The sequence below is a fragment of the Trachypithecus francoisi genome, unplaced genomic scaffold (assembly GCF_009764315.1).
Source record: "Trachypithecus francoisi isolate TF-2019V2 unplaced genomic scaffold, Tfra_2.0 Lachesis_group17, whole genome shotgun sequence".
Taxonomy (NCBI): Eukaryota; Metazoa; Chordata; class Mammalia; order Primates; family Cercopithecidae; genus Trachypithecus; species Trachypithecus francoisi.
Genome location: NW_022681462.1, coordinates 65,164,753 through 65,180,099, shown reverse-complemented (window position 1 = coordinate 65,180,099; position 15,347 = coordinate 65,164,753). Strand labels below are relative to the sequence as shown.

General features: G+C 41.1%; 1 protein-coding gene across 10 annotated transcripts in view; it reads left to right on the top strand.

Annotated features, from left to right (window-relative positions):
• The window catches only part of MTA3 (metastasis associated 1 family member 3), a 193,920-nt gene that overhangs the window by 93,299 nt on the left and 85,274 nt on the right, over positions 1-15,347 (top strand). For all 10 annotated transcript variants that reach the window (XR_004428358.1, XR_004428357.1, XR_004428356.1 and 7 more), the window contains exons 7-8: positions 592-694; positions 3,525-3,624. Coding sequence is in view for 7 of the 10 variants with exons in the window: in XM_033175888.1 (XP_033031779.1) it covers positions 592-694; positions 3,525-3,624 (203 nt within the window). In the remaining 3 variants the exon portion in view is untranslated. The remainder of the gene's footprint in view (positions 1-591; positions 695-3,524; positions 3,625-15,347) is intronic.

Below are 15,347 nucleotides of genomic sequence, written 5' to 3'. Positions count from 1 at the left end.
TTTTTTTTTTTTGAGACAGAGTCTTACTCTGTTGCCCAGGCTGGAGTACAGTGGCACAATCTCAGCTCACTGCAACCTCTACCTTCTGGGTTCAAGCTATTCTCGTGCCTCAACCTCCAGAGTAGCTGGGATTACAGGCACCTGCTACCACTCCCAGCTAGTTTTTATATTTTTAGTAGATACAGGATTTCTCCATGTTGACCAGGCTTGTTTCAAACTTCTGGCCTCAAGTGATCTGGCCGCCTCGGCCTCCCAAAGAGCCGAGATTACAGGTGCGAGCCACCGCACCCGGCCTGTTGCTTTTTCATCTTTATGTCTCTTAGCATGGTGCTTACTACCTCTCACATACAGGTACTCCAGAAACAGACGTTAAGGACTAAATGAAGATACCATTCGGTTAGTTTGGTGATATTATCATCAGTGTTCACTTTAATGAGGTGTTGTACCTCTGTGTCTGAAAGAATGTGCAAAAACTATGGGAACTTACCTTACATGTAAACATTTCTAATGCTATGGTGATCGTTGTCATCAGTGGTATGAGACAGTGCACCTTGTCAGTAACAAGACTCCATTTTATTTATTTTTGGACAGGAGAATCAGATGAGAGGGAACAGTCAAAATTGGAAGTTAAAGTTTGGGATCCAAATAGCCCACTTACGGATCGACAGATTGACCAGTTTTTAGTTGTAGCACGGTGAGTACGAGTATGACATTATCGAGTCAAGAAATTTCTTTATATAAAAGAATTTATAGGTATATGTATTTTTATTTCTTTGTATTCTGCTTTCCCCCCACTGATTGTATTTTTTTTAGTTATGTAAGAAAGCTTAATTATACTGCTTCCTAAATTTATTAGTTTCTGTTTTAAGTGAAAATAGTTGTATTAATTTTTACTAAGAAAACAGAAAAGTAGGCCGGGTGCGGTGGCTCAAGCCTGTAATCCCAGCACTTTGGGAGGCCGAGACGGGCGGATCACGAGGTCAGGAGATCGAGACCATCCTGGCTAACACGGTGAAACCCCGTCTCTACTAAAAATACAAAAACTAGCCGGGCGAGGTGGCGGGCGCCGGTAGTCCCAGCTACTCGGGAGGCTGAGGCAGGAGAATGGCGTAAACCCGGGAGGCGGAGCTTGCAGTGAGCTGAGATCTGGCCACTGCACTCCAGTCTGGGTGACAGAGCGAGACTCCGCCTCAAAAAAAAAAAAAAAAAAAAAAGAAAACAGAAAAGTATAAAGAAATTCTTTATACCTGAAGAAAATACCTGAAGTCCCATATCCTTAATGAAAAGAGTCATCCTTTTTACTTGACATGGCTTTACTCTGGACATGGATTATTCAGGTATCAATAAGAATGTGCACCTGTAATTCGCTCACTGCATCCATGTGTGAGTAGGGTCTGTTGCTAAGCATAGTGCTTTCCCTTGAGAGCTTTCAGCCTGGCTGCCTGGCTGGCTTGCTTCCTTCCTTCCTTCCCTTTTCTTTTCTTTTTTTTTTTTTTTTTTTGAGACGGAGTCTCGCTCTGTCGCCCAGGCTGGAGTGCAGTGGCCAGATCTCGGCTCACTGCAAGCTCCGCCTCCCGGGTTTACGCCATTCTCCTGCCTCAGCCTCCCGAGTAGCTGGGACTACAGGCACCTGCCACCTCGCCCGGCTAGTTTTTTGTAGTTTTTAGTAGAGACAGGGTTTCACCGTGTTAGCTAGGATGGTCTCGATCTTCTGACCTCGTGATACGCCCATCTCAGCCTCCCAAAGTGCTGGGATTACAGGCTTGAGCCACCGCGCCCGGCCTTCACTCCTAAATATCTATGCAGCAGAAATGCATACACCTTTGCACCAAAAGATCATGTATACAGATGGATTTATGGCGCTATTCATAGTAACCCCAAACTGGAAACAACACAGAATGTCTGTCAGCAGTAGAGTGGAGGTGGGGATGAGACATCATACAACAGAATGTTGCATAGCAGGGAAAATGAGTGAATATAGCTGTGGCTAACAACATGGATGAATCCACAAATGTAATTTTAATCGAAAGAAGCTGGACATAAAGTCCAGCTGTGTGATTCTATTTGAGCAAAAGTAATCTGTGGTGCTATAATCCAGGGTGGTGGTTCCCTGTGGAAAGGAGCTTGAGGAGTCTCTGGGTTGTGGTCATGTTCTTTCTTGAACTGTATGTTGGTGGCATGCATGTATTCACTTTACAGTAACTATCTGTACATTGTGTACTTTTCAACATGAATGTTGTGTTTTAGTTAAAATATTTATAAAATTTCTTCCTTGGGGTCATCCACAATGGCTCATGTCTGTAATCCCAAAACTTTGGGAGGCCAAGGCAGGAGGATCACTTGAGCCCAGGAGTTTGAGACCAGCCTGGCCAATACAGGGAGGCCTTGACTACAAAAAATTTTTTTTTAATTAGCCAAAAAGAAAAAAAAAAAAGTTGGGCATGGTGGTGCATGCCTGTAGTTCCAGCTACTTGGGAGGCTGAGGTGGGAAGATTGTTTGAGCCCAGGAAGTTGAGGCTACAGTGAGCTATGATCACACTACTGTACTCTAGCCTGGGTGACAGAGTGAGACCCTGTCTCAAAAAATAAAAATACTTTGGGAGGCCGAGACGGGCGGATCACAAGGTCAGGAGATCGAGACCATCCTGGCTAACACGGTGAAACCCCGTCTCTACTAAAAAAAATACAAAAAACTAGCCGGGCGAGGTGGTGGGCGCCTGTAGTCCCAGCTACTCGGGAGGCTGAGGCAGGAGAATGGCGTGAACCCGGGAGGTGGAGCTTGCAGTGAGCTGAGATCCGGCCACTGCACTCTAGCCTGGGTGACAGAGCGAGACTCCGTCTCAAAAAAATAAATAAAAAAATAAAAAAAAATAAAAATAATAAAAATAAAAAATCTCCTCCATAGCAAACATGTTTAAAATACAGGCAGGAAAAGCAGTGAGTCTTCATTTTATGCTGTATGTCTTAAAGTTAAGGTTTCTTACATATTGGAAGGACTTCTAAATCATTAAAATCAGCATTATGGTATTTTCTTTTTAAATGAGTTATTAGTAGAAATATGTTTCATGTTGAACCCTCACAGGAAAGGGTTGCTACAGTTAATGATATATTGAGGGAAAAAATGTTACTGAGTTTCACAATTTGGGCTAAAAAATGGTCAAAACTTGCTTTGCTGTAATAGTCAAACTCTGCAGCTTTTTATTTTTTGAGCCAATTTGAATACCAAATGTTTTGCTCCATGACATTTTATAATAGAGCTTCCCTTTCCTTCTTTTTCCCCCCCTGCACAGGCTATTTTTTCTTGATTTCATGATAATGACCTGTTTATAGTAAATTGGCTTGTCAATTATAATATAGAGTGAAAATTCTTTTTATTTGATGTTTGAATCTCAAACATTCAGAAACTTGTTTTTGCCTTTTCTTTTACGGTTTTTTATTCATGATCCAAATGTGTTTTTAAAACATTAAAAGAAAAAAAAAACTAGATACTTAATTCTTCCTTATTGTGTTTGTGGTTTATTCAGTGCTGTTGGGACATTCGCTAGAGCCCTGGATTGCAGCAGTTCTGTGAGGCAGCCTAGTTTGCATATGAGTGCTGCTGCAGCTTCCCGAGACATCACCTTGGTAAGACATGGTTTGAAATTTTGTGGGTATTTATCCTTCTGTTACTTGTTTAATTTTAAAGCCATTGTGGCAATACTGTAGACTGGGAGCTTTTGGGCTCTTAGCCTTCCTGACTGCTAGGTTTATTTGGCTTGGTTACTTGGTTAACTGGGTTCTGATAACACTCGTCTATGCATTGAGAGTTTTTTGTGTCTGTTCATTAGAAAGAGGGGCTGTTTTTTTTTTGTTTTCCTTTCTTTCTATATTTGGAGATGGAGTCTTGCTCTTTTGCCAGGCTGGAGTGCAGTGGCACGAGCTCAGCTCACTGCAACTTCTGCCTCCTGGGTTCAAGTGATTCTCGTGCCTCAGCCTCCCTAGTAGCCGGGATTACAGGCATGTGCCACCACACCCAGCTAATTTTTGTATTTTTAGTAGAGATGGGGTTTCACCGTGTTGGCCAGGCTGGTCTCAAACTTCTGACCTTGTGATCCGCCCGCCTCAGCCTTCCAAAGTGCTGGGATTACAGGCGTGAGCCACCACGCCCGGCCAGAGGAGCTATTTTCTTACATAATTTTATTACATTATAGTTGCTATCTTTTAAATCTATTTACTTTTTTCTTTTGGTGATCAAATGAAGCTTCCTATATTCAGTTTAATTTTACCACTAATGGCAGCCATGGCCAGGCATAGGACCTGGCACTTACTGCTTTCTCTGTACTCCAAAAATGTGGACCTGTGAGTTTTTTGCTGATTGAAGTTACTTACTGTATTTGATTTCCTGTTACCCCTTGTGATAGGCATGGTAGGTTGCTCATTTTACAGATGAGAAAACTGAGCTTTAGTGAGGTTATTTGACCAGTATTCATGACATATAACAAAAATGTCAATATTGTTTTCTAATGAAACGGAATACAATTTAGGTTTTTAACTTTCTCATTATAATGCCAATTTGAAATGCTTTTCATAAAATATTTATTTTGATAATATAAGAACTCATAGAGGAATGCACATCAGATTTGTTTTTTATGCTTTCTTTTTTAAAAAATTTAATCTATTTTTAAAAAATAAAGACAGGGCCTTACTGTGTTGTTGCCCGGGCTGGTCTTGAACTCCTCCTGGCTTCAAGCAGTCCTCTTGCCTTGACGTCCCAAAGTGCTGAGATTACTGGTGTGAGCCACTGCTCCTAGCCTTGTTTCTTACGCAGTCTGTGTACTTCTGTACAATTATAGATTGTGACTAAAGCTGTGGAACCCCTTGCCTTTTCCTTTCTCAAAGACTAGAATTGTTTATAGAAGAAAGTTTTGTTTTCTCCATTGGGACGTTTATATTTTACCCCAAATTTTAGGATCTCCAAAATGGGTTTGTATTTTAGTTGTTTAGAGCTTTAAGAATATTTTATCAGAGAAGCAAGAGTACAGATGTCATGTTTGCAAGAACTTTAAAAATCAGATATTTCAATTTGGAAGGCCAAGGCTGGTGGATTGCTTGAGCTCAGGAGTTTGATACCAGGGTGGGCAACATAGTGAAACCTCCATCTCTACAAAAAAATACAAAAATTAGCTGAGTGTGGTGGCATGCACCTGTCGTCCCAGCTACTTGGGAGACTGAGTTGGGGAGATTGCTTGAGCTTGGAGGGGAGAGGCTGCAGTGAGCTGAGATCATGCTCATGCCACTTGCCCTTTGGCCAGGGTGACAGAGTGAAACCCTGTCACACACACACAAAAAAACTAGATATTTATGTGAACCAGAACTATGTGGAATCTAATCACTACCTGTATATATTTTTCCTGGTCAAAGTGATTTTTGCTCAATTTAAAAATTAATGTATATCTGTTATGAAAAATTGAAAAATAGTACAACAGCCGCCAAAAAAAGCTTTGCTTTCATTACCCAGAGTAGAATGTTCTTACTGTTTTGTTTTCTTTAAGCCCTTTTTTATGCATTATACATCATAATAGCAAATTGTAGAATAGTATAGAGGATAATGTAATAAAACTCCACATAAGGCCACCTAAAGCAAATGTTAGTTCTTCAGATTAAAAAACTTTTTTTCAACCTTTATAGTTAATGTTGAAGTCTCTAATATTCCCTTCTTTTTTTTTTTTTTTGTTGAGACGGAGTCTTGCTCTGTCGCCCAGGCTGGAGTGCAGTGGCCGGATCTCAGCTCTCTGCAAGCTCCGCCTCCTGGGTTTACGCCATTCTCCTGCCTCAGCCTCCCGAGTAGATGGGACTACAGGCGCCCGCCACCTCGCCTGGCTAGTTTTTTGTATTTTTTAATAGAGACAAGGTTTCACCGTGTTAGCCAGGATGGTCTCCATCTCCTGACCTCGTGATCCGCCCGTCTCGGCCTCCCAAAGTTCTGGGATCTAATATTCCCTTCTGAGTCCTACTTCCCTTTACCTCTGCCTCCATACACTATAACAGATCTCCAGCCACTCCAGCCACTATAACAGATCTGCTATGTATGTAGTCTGTGTTTTTATAGTTCTATTATGTATTTATCCAAAACAACATAAATATTCTTTTGCTTATGCTTAAATTTATTGTGTAACACTTGCCATTTGCCCATTAGTGAGATGTAGCGATGTTAATAAATATAAACACAGTTTATTCATTTTAACTGCTTTGTATTATTTCTAATACTCTTTCATATAATACTACACAACATTATTTATGTATTCTGTTACCAGTGAACATCTGGAGTGCTGTCAAAACATTTTTTCTTTTGCTGTGTTACTTATAATGCTATGTTGAAAATTTCACACATATCCCTTTGTGAGCATGTGTGTGAGTTTTTAGAGTATAACTAGAATTATACATTTATATATTTCTTGTGTCCTGTTTTTTCTGATGGTTTTAAAGTTTTCTTCATATTTAGGACTGTAAATCTATATAGAGTTTAATTTTGTGAATAGAGTGAGGTAGGGATCTAATTTTTCCCCATATATTAAATTAATTGTCCCAATACCATTTATTGAATTTGTTTCTTCATGATTTGTAATGCCCCTTTATCATATTTCAAGTTCCTAGATATACTTAGGCCTGTTTATAGACTTTTAATCTATTCTCTTTTGTTTTGTTGATCTATTTATCCTTGTGCAAGCACCACATTTTAGTACATTTTGATAATTCTTATGTGAACTTTCTTTTTAACTCTGTTTTAAATGACCTCCACCGCCCCCATATTTTCCCTAACTATATGATATAAATCCTTTTTTTGTTGTTGTTGAGACAGAGTCTCGCCCTGTTGCCCAGGCTGGAGTGCAGTGGTGAGATCTCAGCTCACTGCAACCTCCGCTTCCCGGGTTCAAGTGATTCTCCTGCCTCAGCCTCCAAAGTAGCTGGGATTACAGCGCACGTCACCACACCTGGCTAATTTTTGTATTTTTAGTAGAGATGGAGTTTCACCATGTTGGTCAGGCTGGTCTAGAATTCCTGACCTTGCGATCCACCCACCTCGGCCTCTCAGAGAGCTGGGATTATGGGTGTGAGCCACTGCGCTGGGCCGGATATAAATACCTTTTTAAAAATCATTGTGAGAACTTAGTGTTTTACTAATGTTGCATGATCTTATATAGGTAAACTATTATTTATGTAACCAGTCCCTTGTAGTTTAACACTAGTCTTATGAAATACTGCTTCTCAGTTTATAACTGGGGATGTGGTCCCTGCTTGAGTGCCAGTGGGAAAGCTTGTTCCTGAGATGGTGGAGAGTTCTCATGGCGGATGGGCTGACTTGCTTGAGGTACAGAGGGCCTGTGTGGGCTCTTGGCTCACAGCTGCAACAGCTCTCTGCTTCCCACTGCTGGTGAGCGTGCAGGACAGCAGGTGAATTTCTTTTGGGAGAGGGCAGTTTTAGAGGTTTGAGATTTGTTGTCAGTGAAGGTGATATTTTAAAAAAACATTTTAAAGAGGATTCTACATATATACCTTAATTCATTTAAACATCATTTTATGGCCAAATACCCTGGCTTATACCTGTAATCTCAATACTCTGGGAGGCTGAGGCGAGATGATCACTTGAGGCCAGGAGTTTGAGACAGGCCTAGGCAACATGACAAGACTCTGTCTCTACAAAACAAAACAAATTAGCCAGCTATGGTGGTGACTGCTTATAGTTCCAACTATTCATGAGGCTGAGGTGGAGCGATCCCTTGAGCCCAGAAGGGAGCTTGAGGCTGCAGTGAGCTATGATCATCCCAATCTGGGCAACAGAGTAAGACACTGTTTCATAAGTAATCATTTTATGTGTATTTTCTGCAATACTTGCCTCTTATGCTCCTTCTAGGAAGTTACCTTCATACCTTTCAATATTTTTTATCTCTCCTGTTTTGTTTCCATTCTGAAGCTTAGTAATTTTGAGGTCTCGTTACTTTTATATCACATCTATTCTTTCTAGTTATTTATGACTGTAATTATTTTCTAAAGCAGAATTAGGCTCAGAGGCTGAGGATATGGAGTTTTGTCATGTTTGTATAGCTGGTTTCCGAGAGAGAGTTTGGATCTGCACTTGATTCCTCCTGAGTGGTTATCTCTCCTCTATCAGATTACCTCTTCTATCCACTCTTTCACCTCATTTTTGTTAGAATGACTTGGATTTAAGTGTCAAAATTGTCTTTCTTTGAGGTGGCACTGAAGATGTGTTCTTTTGTTTGCAACATTTAAATACTGTGGTTTTCTCCTCATACTGCTCTAGGTTCAGCTTTACTTAGACTCTAAGATCCTAAAAATGAGTAGTATGGTTAAAAATTAATTATTAGTATGTTGATAATGAGCTGTGCAGATTGTTTCCCAAAAAGAACATTTGAAAGGTTCATAGGTTGTTTTGTACCGTTAAATGAAAATGGATTCATCATTCAGTTGAATTTGGGGAGTCAAAATCTTTCCTTTGGGTATTTATGGTCCTGCTCCCCACCCCGACCTTTTTTTTTTTTTTGGAGACAGAGTTTTGCTCTGTTGCCCAGGCTGGAGTGGAGTGCAGTGGCATGATCTTGGCTCACCGCAACCTCTGCTTCCTGGGTTCAAGTGTTTCTCCTGCCTCAGTCTCCTGCCTCAGCCACTAGCTGAGATTACAGGTGCCTGCCACCACTCCCGACTAATTATGGTCCTATTCTGATCGCTTTAGCACCTTTTTCTATTAGGTGATTAAACCATGGATCTGAAGGCCTCCTTCAGAGGCCTGCAGAGAGGGCAGGGTTGTGGAACTGCTGAAACCTGATAGCCCTTCCTAAGTGATTTTCTTTGTGACTTTTCTTCTGAGGACTTCCATAGGCTATCAGCATTCCTAATCTGACATCGATTTATCCAAGACAATTTATGCTGCTTGTCAAATCACCAATAATGTATTGGGAGCAGGTAATTAAACTGCTTGCACATCAGTAGTTATCACTTCCTCATTTTGAAATCTGTTATGAATATAGTTGAACTGTGAATTTCAAACACTGCTAATCTAAAATATGTAAGATTCATAATTGTTAAAAACATTGAAGCCGGCCGGGCGCGGTGGCTCAAGCCTCTAATCCCAGCACTTTGGGAGGCCGAGACGGGCGGATCACGAAGTCAGGAGATCGAGACCATCCTGGCTAACATGGTGAAACCCCGTCTCTACTAAAAAAAAATACAAAAAACTAGCCGGGCGAGGTGGCAGGCGCCTGTAGTCCCAGCCACTCGGGAGGCTGAGGCAGGAGAATGGTGTAAACCCAGGAGGCGGAGCTTGCAGTGAGCTGAGGTCCGGCCACTGCACTCCAGCCTGGGCGACAGAGCGAGACTCCGTCTCAAAAAAAAAAAAAAAAAAAAAAACATTGAAGCCATGGGGCTTTATGGATTTCACTCTTGTTTTGTTATAATATGAGGTGTATTTTATACAGTATACAAAGAAGAATATCGGGCCAGGCGCGGTGGCTCACACCTTTAATCCCAGCACTTTGGGAGGCCAAGGTAGGTGGGTCAGCAGAGGTCAGGAGTTTGAGACCAGCCTGGTCAATACGGTGAAACCCCATCTCTACTAAAAATACTAAAAGTTAGCTGGATGTGGTGGCACGCGCCTGTAGTCCCAGCTACTCGAGAGGCTGAGGCAGGAGAATTGCTTGAACCAGGGAGGCGGAGGTTGCAGTGATTCGAGATTGTGCCCCTGCACTCCAGCCTGGGCGACAGAGCAAGACTCCTCTCAAAAAGAAAAAGTAGGTTTACAGTACTTACATTGATCCTGTCCACCGTCACCCCCATGGGAACAAAATTTCTTAGAACCAAGGAAATCCTGAATTGGTTAGTAAGTGGCAGTGAGTTAGTCGATAGAAGTTCCAGTCTCTGACTCCCTGTTTGGTGGTGTTGGCCAGAGCAAGGTTTGCACCCCCCTAGCTTGAAGAGCAGAATGTCACGAGCATTGTGTGGGAGCTATTACTGGAACGAAGCCTTAGACCTAGCAAAGTGGAGGTACTGGTTCATCGCTTTCGCCTGGACTTTGAAGACTAAATAATTTGGGGGAGGAGGGGTAAGAATAAAAGAAAAAAGAAGTTTTTGAGTTAGTCTGGAGCTTGATACACCTTCTAGGGAAGACTGTTTTACAGGTGATGAGCCCAAGGGACAAAACAATAAATTGTATAAAGACTCACATTTAATTGGTGACAGAATCAGGACTAGAAATTTAGGTTACCTGATGCCAGGTCTGTCTAGTTCCGGGAAAGGCCAAGCTGTGTTGATTTAGGAGGGAGGAAATTGCGTCCTGGAATACCTCTGATTTCCATGTTATACCTGATCTTTTAAAAGTGTAACTATTGGCCGGGCACGATGGCTCACACCTGTAATCCCAGCACTTTGGGAGGCCGAGGCGGGTTGATCACGAGATCAGGAGATCAAGACTATCCTGGTTAACACGGTGAAACCCCGTCTCTACTAAAAATACAAAAAATTAGCCGGGTGTGGTGGCACGCACCTGTAGTGCCTGCTACTCGGGAGGCTGAGGCAGGAGAATCGCTTGAACCTGGGAGGTGGAGGTTGCAGTGAGCCAAGATCGCGCCATTGCACTCCAGCCTGGGCGACAGAGCGAGACTCCATCTCAAAAACAAAACAAAACAAAACAAAGTGTAACTGTTATTTTAGTTTGCTGTCTCCTACCTTATATCCTTTTAGTAGCTTTTAATTGCATGTAGGGTAAAAACTTAGATTATTACTGTTACTATAGTCAACAAAACTATTGAGTTTTGCCTGGCCTCTGTCTATAGTCCCTTTGCCCACACAGTCCTCCATCCTCTGGACTCCAGCCAGGCTGTGTCCTTCCTTTGGTTTTGTGTCTTGCCACAGGACTCGCGTGTTCAGGTCCCTTTCCCTGATGCTCTCATATCCCCACATAGTTAACTCCGAATCTTGGCTAATCCATCAGTTTAGGGCAGGTTGCTTTGTGATGTGCTTATGTAGAGAGCCAGGTCTATAATTAAAAACTCATTTTTGTGATTATTTTGTGTCTCTTTGTCTCCTTCCCATTCCCTACATACCAGCTTGTTATATCCCTCAGTGTGGTTACTGCATCTGTTTTTCCTCACCATTGAATTCCCAGCACCAAGCATAGTGCCTGACATGTATGTCAGGTGTTCACTAAATATTTGAGAATGAGTAAAGTAGCTTCTTTCTCTGGGACATAGGTTCTTATTGAAACAGGTCATTGCAATATGTTGTTTTCTGTTCCTTTGTTTAAGCATTTTAATGTTTTGTAGAGAGCGTCTCATCACTGAGAGCGATGTATGTTTGTGTATTTGAATTCTAATTTTATTATATCCCCAGAACTGTACACACACAGTCTGAACACTATGAACTGTAGAAAGTTTTAAGCATACCATGCATACTGCCACACACCCCTCACCCTTTTTAAGAGATGGGGTCATGCTATGTTGCCCAGGCTAGATTTGAACTTCTGGGATCAAGCAATCCTCTTGCATCAGCCCCCCGAGGAGGAGCTAGGATTATAGGTGTGTGCCACCATGCCCAGCTGTGATGCACTTAAATTCTGTGTTATATATATTTTACCATAATTTCAAAACTCATTTTCATCATTTTTAAATGTATTAAGTAGATTCACTCTGGCATTATGTAGATTCACATTGTTGGTAACTATTATCACCATACATCTCTAGAAAATTTTCATTTTCCCAAATAGAAATCTCATCCCCATTAAACTCTTAACTCTCCATCCTCTCTGCCCCCTAGCCACTACCCTTCTACTTTCTGTCTCTATGAATTTGACTGCTCTCAGTATCTTGTATAAGTTTTTCGTTACTGGCTTATTTTCACTTAGCATGTCTTCAAGGTTCATTAATGTTGTACCATGTGTCAGAATTTTCATCATTTAAAAATTATATGTGTGTGTGTGTATGTGTGTGTGTGTGTGTGTGTGTATATATATATATATATATGGAGATACAGAGAGAGAGAGAGAGTCTTGCTCTGTCACTCAGCCTGGAATGCAGCGGTGTGATCATAGCTCACTGCAGCCTCAAACTCCTGGGCTCAAGTGATCCTCCTACTTCAGCCTACCAAGTATTAATAGCTAGAACTACAGGCATGTGCTACCACTCCCAGCTATTAATGCTAAGTAATAATCCATTGTGTGTATATACCACATTATGTTATTTTATCGGTGGACACTTGAGTTGCCTCTATCTTTTGGCTGTCATGAATAAACCTGCTATGAACAAGGGTGTACAAATGGAGACATTTTTATGATTCTTTTCCCCCCTCAACCTGTAGCTCATGAATAATCCATGTAACCCTGTGCAAGTTACTTAACCTACCTTTGTCTGAGTTTCCTCGTCAGCAGTGGTAGTAATAATAAAACCTACTTGCTCTGCTTCAGGAGGGTTATGGATGGGCAGGAAGAGGGAGTGCAGCCACACTCTATGAGTTGCTGATACGTGTAACCAAGGATTCAGAACTCAATGGAACTGCAGTGACTCCTCAAAGTAGAGGCAGTTGGGGATCTTCTGGGGCTCTTTTTTGGGGGGCCCTGGATTCTGTGGAGGACTTAGAGCTCTCTGCAACATTAGCTGCCCAGGTTGGCTGGAAGACAACTGACTGACTGATTCAGCAGTTTATGTACCTTCATTTTAGGTAATGTTTGCAAACATTGGGCCCTTCTGGCTCTTGAGGCCGCATAGAGGCCCTGCCCTTACTGGGAGTGAAAGCAGGCAATGCCTCAGGGTCCTGAATAAGACCCCTGTGACCTTCCAGCCTCGGAAAAAGGCCGCCTCTCACTGAGTTCCCATGTGACATCAACTTGAGGATGAATTGAGATAATTACGTGTAAAGTGTTCAGAGCAGTATCTGGCACAGTGTCAGAGCTCAATAAATATTAGTTGTTATTGTTGAGAAGATGACAATTATGCATTTGTCTTTTTCACCCACAATCTTGTTGAACCTCATTTACTTCTGATTTTATAGCTTTATTGATTGTCTGATAGGTATTTTATCATGCCGTATTTATTATTTTAGTAGATTATCAAGTTTGAATATGGTCATTAGGCTATGATTAACCATCCATACCATTTCATATAATTATTACAAGAAGTCACTGTAAAAGTGGTGAACGAAGGCTGTTAACATAATCTTTCATATAACCTTCCCCTTAAAACAAGCTATAATTTTTTCAATAAAAATTTTCCCATCAAGAATAACTTAGAAAAAACGGTTTATTTTTTGGATGAGGGAAAGTTGACTTAACAGTGTTATTATTATTCAGATATTAACACTTTATAAAAATGCTAGCCATCAGTCATCACTCATGTACTTCATTCTGTTTGTTTGTGAGTCTTGTTTCATTTAGGGCCTCTGGGTACTGGGAGTTGAGGATAGTTTAGAAGCCACAGCAGAAAATACAGATTTTTTTTTTTTTTTTTGGGAGAGAGTCTCACTCTGTCACCCAGAATGGAGTGCAGTGGTTAGTTCTTGGCTCACTGCAACTTCTGCCTTCTGGGTTCAAGTGATTCTCCTGCCTCAGCCTCTTGTGTATCTGGGATTACAAGCACCCCTGCCCCCAGCTAATTTTTGTGTTTTTAGCAGAGATGGGGTGTTCACCATGTTTGCCAGGCTGGTCTCAAACTCCTGACCTCAAAGTGATCTGCCCACGTTAGCCTCTGAAAGTGCTGGGATTACAAGTGTGAGCCACTGCACCCGGCCAGAAAATCTAATTCTTTTGATTAGCATTTTAGGTATCAACTTATGTTAGAAGTCTAGACTTCAAAATGGACATAAAATTGATGGGGATCCATATAACTTTTAAAAACTCATGAAAAACTTATGATGGGTACTGTTCATGTTTCCAAGGCTATAAAATTAGAATTAGTACTAATGGACTAGCACTGCAGTAAAAAATAGGAAACATGAAATTTTTCTTCCTGCTGAATACATCATTAAGGCAATAATATTCTACATTACACACATGTCTTTTTGTTGATGATCTATTACAGATGAGTGTGGAGACGCTGCAGACTATCCTAGGAGAATTGTTTGTGTGTGTTATAGTCTGTTAATCCATCTTTTGCTTTTAAATTTAAGCTTTAATGAGTTTTTTTCCTTTTTGGGGTAAATACAGCCTTTTACTTTACTTTTTCTCCTACAAATTTCACAGGAATATAGGAAACATCAGGAAAGCACTATAGATTTGAACTTGGGAGAAATAGAGAATTGTTTTAGCAATTTTAGGATAATTGGTGGAAAGATTTGTATTTACAAGTATGAGTTAGTGGAAGGCTTGTGATTATAATTTCTTAAAACTGGCTGGGCATGGTGGGGCATGGTGGGGCATGGCTGGACATGGTGGCTCATGCCTGTAATCCAGGCGTGAGGCCAAGGCGGGTAGATCAGCTGAGGTCAGGAGTTCGCGACCAGCCTGACCAACATGGTGAAACCCCATCTCTACTAAACACAAAGAATTAGCTGGGCGTGGTGGCACATGCCTGTAATCCCAGCGACTTGGGAGGCTGAGGCAGGAGAACTGCTTGAACCCAGGAGGTAGAGATTGCAGTGAGCTGAGATTGCGCCATTGCACGCCAGCCTGGGCAACAAGAGCAAAACTCCATCTCAAAAAAAAAAAAAAAAAGAAGAAAAAATCTTAAAACTTGGTATTTTGTGATAATACAAAAATAGTGCAAAGACTTCCTGTATTCACATCATCCAGATTCCCCAGTTGTTACCATCTTTACCACATTTCCTTTATTATTATTATTATTATTGTCAAAAGACACAAATTATAGAATTTAGTTTAAGCATCTAATTGGCTTTCATTTATTCTATCACTGTATAGATAGAGCTTAGCAGAGGTGGTTGGCTTTATAGACAGAAAAGGGCTGAAGAAAAGCAGAAACAGGGAACAAGAAGCAGGTTGGTTATTTCAAAGTTGCTTTCCTTAAAGTAGAGGGGACTTCCTTATGCCTGCTCAGGTAAACTGGCCCCTTCTGATTGGTTGCTGTGAATCTTGGCACTTAGCACAAGTGACTGCCTTTTAGTCTGATCTGCTGGGGCCTAGTGCAGGAGCTCAGAACAAAATAATGGCCTCCCATAAACTCAAGAACTAATAATGTATATATAGTGGTAGAGTTTGAAAGTAAAATTTCAGAATAAATGTCCCTCTACTGCTAAATATTTGGGAGAGTATTTCCTAAAAAGAAAAACCAAGGATATTCTCATATATTAGTTCAGTATAATAATTAGACTTAGGAAATTAACCTTGTTACAGTACTATTATCTAATCTAGAGAC